General features: G+C 43.8%; 1 protein-coding gene across 1 annotated transcript in view; it reads right to left on the bottom strand.

Moving 5' to 3' along the window:
• Positions 1–4,288: 4,288 nt before the first annotated feature.
• Positions 4,289–6,000, bottom strand: part of MMP20 (matrix metallopeptidase 20) — a 47,676-nt gene continuing 45,964 nt past the window's right edge. The window contains exons 9-10 of the mRNA XM_038535520.1: positions 5,332–5,435; positions 4,289–4,389 (exon numbers count right to left, since the gene is read on the bottom strand). Of these exons, the coding sequence (XP_038391448.1) occupies positions 4,289–4,389; positions 5,332–5,435 (205 nt within the window). The remainder of the gene's footprint in view (positions 4,390–5,331; positions 5,436–6,000) is intronic.

Raw genomic sequence — 6,000 nt, 5'->3', positions numbered from 1 at the left:
GGGCAGAAGTTCACATAGGAATGCAGCTGAGCCTCGTTGGTGCCAGCATAAAGGAAACGCTTCATGAAAATGAATATTTCTCACTGGATTAAGAGTGGACATGAGGGTGGACATGGTGGGTGGCCAGATCCTTCAGGAAGGCTGAAGTGGTTATTTTTGGAGATAAACTATTTTAGGGAAGAGATGAAATCTTTCAAAAGAAACTGCTGATAAAACCACTGACTTCCAGAAATGGCCAGTTCATATGCAGGTACCCGTCTACCGTGTGGAAAAGTAGTACTCCACTGTGCAGCCTGCAGCTCACTTGACGGGCTCTAGTCAGACTTGGGAAGCCCCAGCCCCTCCACCCCCCACCCCCCACCCCGCAGCTGTAAACATCTACTGCCCATCCCCCATAGCTCACATTGTTTATCCTTCCTTAAAAGCTGGGGATTTTCCAAGGATAAACACATTGCTGGCTGCTTACACAGACAGGCTTCCGTTCCTCCCTTCCCACTGTGGATGATCTAAAATGGATTTATGTTACATTTCTCAAGTGGTCTTTGCAAATGTTTTCTCACTGAGTCCCTCTCTCTGAAGGACTGAGGTCTGAGAAGTCCCCTTTGGTCCTTCTCTCTTCTGATCTCTCCTCCCACTCTTGTCAGGACAGCATGCAACAAAAGTTTAATTTCATCCCCAACCATTTAAAATGATGTCCCAAAATAAAGGGAAGGATTAATGGCAGAGAGACTAAGGACGTGTGCATTACAAGAATCCTCCTTAGAGCCCAGACTCATTCACTGATTTCCTATGACCAGTCATTCACCAGCCATCTTCCTGGTTCTGTTCTTATTCCAGTTACAGGAGCAAGGTAGGCACTGTGGCATGATGAGAACAATAGGATGTGCTTTAGTCTGGTCACGCTGACAGGTCACTGGGGGATGGGAATGGCATCGAGGATAGGCTCAGCAGATGAGAGGAGCAAAGGCTCTTTCTCATCCTTCTACTCAAGTCTATAGAGCAGACATACAGAAAATCTTTGGCTTGGACTTTCCTATGCTCTGGATGGGAGTCTGAAACTCCAATATATTGACGGGCATTATACATTTCTTCTCAAATGGCACTCCATTGGGTAATTTAGCTATGAATATCACAAAGAACCTCCAATATCATTGTCTATAGAAGGAAATGGTGAAAAAATAAGAATAAAAAGAAAGCATCTGGATAATATAAACAAAAGCACTTGAAGGCGCTGTGATAATTTAAATATATATCAAACACAATTCCAAATAAAAGCCTGCATAGTTTGTTTCCCATCTGCCATGTGAAAGGGGGTCTAAGGCATTTCCAAATGACCACATGGAAAAGAAGGGAGACCTGACGGACGACGGGGTCTGCCATTTCACTCTAGGCTAATGGCAAGCAAGCTTCGTTCTTGCCACAGAAAACTTGGTACAGAGCTCTTAGGAAGCTCCCCACCTGGGTGAATCCTCTCATCCTCCCTGGACCCTCTGGTGCTTTCCAGAAGCTTCTGGGCAGTCCATAAACAGTTATCACTGAGGTCAATGGAACAATGATAGAGGTCATGAGAAAGAAAACTCTGTTCTGCTTACTCTTGCTCTCAAGAGGAGTGGTTGAACCACATGGTGTTCAAAACTTACTTAACAAAACATGTTTGCCCCGAGCTACTCTGAAGCCAAGTGACAAATATATATATATAAATTATTTCTACACAAAATTCTTGTTTCAGGTGAGCACATAAATATCCCAATTGAGTTTTGACACAAACACAGTCCCTGTTTCTTCAGGTTTAGGGACTGTCTTTCTGGAATACAGATGACTGTGTATCTCTTACCCAACAAAGGGATAATGATTTGTAAGAATTATTTTGGGGGGATGGGAGGTAACAACAGTTAGTATAGCATCTGATTATTGATTTCATTTGGAGTTTGGAAAGGAAAACTTCCAGGTCGCTGGTTATCAATCCTCGTGGTGCCAATAGCTCGTCATGTCTTCAGCTATCTTGAGGGACATATATACACATTCTCTGAAATGTCTCAAAACAAAATTATTTCTAAATGCTTCAAAACAGCAAGTACAGAGTCCCTATAGGGCACCAGGGACTATCTAAAGGGCTTTGTATATTTTGACTTATATACTTAAGCCTCTAAATATCTCTAGGACATAAGAACTATTCCTATTCTAATCTTACAAAGGAGGAAACCAAGACAGAGATTAAGGAACTGACCAACATCACACAGCTAAAAATAACAGATCTGGGGGTTGAAGCCAGTCAGACTTCAAAGCACATGCTATTTTGCTTTCAGTAACATTCGTCTAGTTAGTGAAGTGTCTACACTGCACGGGCCCTTCTGGCTGGTGGTGCTCAGCACCAGGTGTCTTGGGGATAGTGCTTCACTGCTGTGTAGGCCTCCCTGCTCCCACCCAGCTGGCCAGCCTGTGCACCCTGCAGAGATCATCAGGCCGCCTGCATCTCCTTGCTTATTATTAAGACAACAGGTTTATTGGGATGTAGTCACATACAATTTATCCACTTAAAATGTACAGTTCAATGGCTTTTAGTATATTCACAGAGTTGTGCAACCCTCACCATTGCCACTTGGAGACAATTGTCATCAGCTCACAAAGAAACCCGCTCCCCCCCCTTAGCGGTCATTCCCGGCCCCTCCTCCAGCCCCTGGCAGGCACGCATCAGCTTTCTGTTTCTATGGATTTTCTGATTCTGAACGTTTCATATAAACAGAGTCATAGAATACGTGGCCTTCCGTGTCGGATGTGTTAACGTGCTGTTTGCAGGCTTCATCCACGCTGCAGCGCGTGGCGTCCGTCTTACGGGCGCTCACCTGAGAGTGGAGCTGCTCGCTCAGATGCTAACTCTGTCTTTAACCTTTGAGGAAGCACCAGGCTGCTTTTCCTCCTTGCTTGTTGCCATTAAGCACTTCTCTTCTGCTGATTGTTTGCAAAAGTGACTTTTCTTCCTCAAAAAGGAAGTTGACATTAGAAAGCAGGCATGCTGGAGTTTGTCTTCAATGGTCAAAGATTTAACAACATCTGGTGGGCTATAAATAGTCACTTTCGGTAACAGAAACCAAGTGGAAGGCCTACAGAGACCTCCAGGAATGGCCCCGCCATTTTCACGCTATGACAGGGGTTCAGTCATGATGGTGGCAGGAACAGCTAATGTGTGTTGAACACTATGGCCTATGAAGTATGCTAAATGTATTTATCATCTAATTTTAGATTCACTTAACCTTTAGATCCTTACATTCTAGAGGGTAAGATAAAAAAGTCATAAGAATGACAAACAGCTGTGGTTTCCATACTGAGGAGTAGATAAGAAAGAGAAAAGGCTCAGCATGAAGTCAGAAAAACTAGAGAGACTCCCCTAAATGCAAAAGTGCTCTGAAGAGACTCACTTTGCCAGGTTGAAGGCGGTTTGCCCGCGGTATTTTATTGTCAGGAAGCAGGAAATGGAGCAAGTTACAGTCTTCTGGGTCTGCATGCTCAGGATACTATCTTGGGTTTTGAGTTTCCCCTAGCTACATAGAGTTTGTTGCCAAATAAAGTGGGATTGAAGCTAGTAAATATTAACTGAAAGAGAGAAATGAGGAACTGTTCTTATATAACGTTTTTTATTGGCTTTTGTTAAAAGTTTCCTGTTGCAGAGTGTCCATCTCTTGCCTAGTGTGAAAAGTCATTTGAGTGGATTTGCCTGCTATGAGCTGCTTCAAAGACCAGTGAGCACAGTTAACTGCCATCAACGAGAAACAAGACTTACACAGTATTTTGTGATGTGTTCAAGGTAAAGATGGACAAATTTACAGTCATCACAATGAATGTAAAGGCCATGAAAGCCACTGCTTGCAAGGAGTGATTATAATTTGTATGCTAATAACATTTCCTATGAAAAAGAATTATAATAGACATTAGGAATAGATATCAGAAACCAAATAGGCCTCTTCTTGGCAATAAGAACGAAATTTATCAATTTGCTTCCGTATATTAGGTAAGGAAAAAAAGCAGTGGGTGTCTCATGGAAGAGAGTATTGTGTTGATTCTGATTTTATGTGATGCTGACCACATAGAAATTGCCCATTTAGATTAAAATTATGAATCTGCAACCATATAAAAATTTAAAAGCATAATAATTTTTTATGAGTTCTATGTTCCCCTTAGGATCAAGGCCATGGGAAGAAGCCCTATCCTACATTCTGCGTTAGTCCTTGTGGTCCCGGGACCTGCTGCTTGCGGTTGTGTTCACTGCTCAGAAAACACGAGACCCTTCTGTTTAGCAGCCGATCCAGGAGCTAGATTTCAGCACACTGACTACATCTTCCTTCTCCGTATCATACTTGTACGCTTTGGGTCCTGAAAAGAAGTAAATGTAGCCTAAAAGAGACAAAGTGGAAAATGTTGTTATTGGAAATGGCTTGCAGATCCGCAGATGGAGGATTTGTAGGTGGCCTCAGGCGTAGCTGCAGTCCTGTGCATGGCTCTGGCAGACCCTTATGACCTGGCACCCCTAGCTTCTCCGTCACTGCTCACCTTTCTTCCAGGGGCACTTGCCTGGGAATGTTTGTGCCTCTGCCCTCCTCCAGGAAGTCACCCTGCTTCCTCCCTAGCCAAACCTCTAGCCTGTCCCCCAAACTCGCTGAAGTCCTGCCGTGCCATCTCCACTGTGGATACTGGCTCTCATCTTTCCTTTCTCAGCTTGCCTCTCGCTGAGGCTGTGAGGCCTGTTGCACCACTCCGTACCACATTAGAGATAGTCAAGGTGACTAGTAATGTAATCTCTGCTGAAGGGGGCTTTTCCCAGGGTTAGTGGCCATTCTGCAAGCGCAGAGAATGTGTCTGGAATCATCTGTGAACTTCTGAACAGAGTCCAGCTCTGTGCTCTAGGCTCAGGAAGGATGCGTTGACTGGCCTCCAAGATTTGGTCACATTTATCCTACCCTGTGTGGTTCAACCTTCCCAGCAATGCATCATAGTACAGGATCAGGTGATGGGGTGGGGAACAGGCTCTAGGAGGTGGACAGTGTGACAGTGTGTGCATTCTCAAGGGCAGAGAGGCAGTGTTGACTGGGTGGGCTTGAAGACGTACCTGGCTTAGGGACTCACACTCTACTTCTTAAGACTTTCTATTCACAGAGAGAGAGTCTCGATGGCAGACGGTTTTACATTCTTTCTAGACTCACTCTGGTTAGCTACATTTATAAGGGACTCAGGACCAAGGGCCCCCATTTGCAAACCTGCTTTCTGTCATGTGAAAGCAGAGCCCAGATGTCTTGTTACGGTTTTTCCACAAAGGAAGTTTTGGGTGGAGATGCTCACCATTTAGTTCCACTGCAGCATCTATCTGGCCGTTAACTCCCGAAAACTCCTCTTCAGTGTTCTTCGGGTAGTCTTTCTCCATTTTCCTTTTTCGCTCATCATAGCTGGAAGAAGTATTATTTCACAAATAATGTTAATGAGAGGTTTTTATTAATTGTAGGTGACAATGCGCTTGTCAGGCATCATTAGCCAGGGCTTACTTATGACTTACTTTAGATGCGTATCTGTGTGTCTCTCTACCTCTCTGTGCCACACACATGGACACACACACACACACACACACACTCATACATACATGCACACAGAGTTATCACTTCTCTCTCAAGTTCCTGAGATTCTAAGACTGCTCATTTGCTCTACATAGTCTGTGAACAGATATATTCTTAGAATTAGTCTTAGAATTGTTCTCTATATTATAGCAACATGTTCCTATAATTAAAAAAGATATGTTGCCTTTCAAAGGGAGCTCTACACATATTTTTACTGCTTTATTTACTGTTGCAATTATCCCCCACCTGCCTCCTATGTAAAGAATTTCTGGGCTTGGATTATGCAAGAATCCATTGGAAGCCCTTCACAAGGGCTCTTATTCAGGGGCCCCTTGCATAGCATCTGTAGAGGAGGGATTGGACAAAAATGCACAATGAATGAATAAACACACATGTGAAT

The sequence above is a fragment of the Canis lupus genome, chromosome 5 (assembly GCF_011100685.1).
Source record: "Canis lupus familiaris isolate Mischka breed German Shepherd chromosome 5, alternate assembly UU_Cfam_GSD_1.0, whole genome shotgun sequence".
NCBI classification, from domain to species: domain Eukaryota; kingdom Metazoa; phylum Chordata; class Mammalia; order Carnivora; family Canidae; genus Canis; species Canis lupus.
This window is presented reverse-complemented; position numbering and strand designations above follow the sequence as displayed.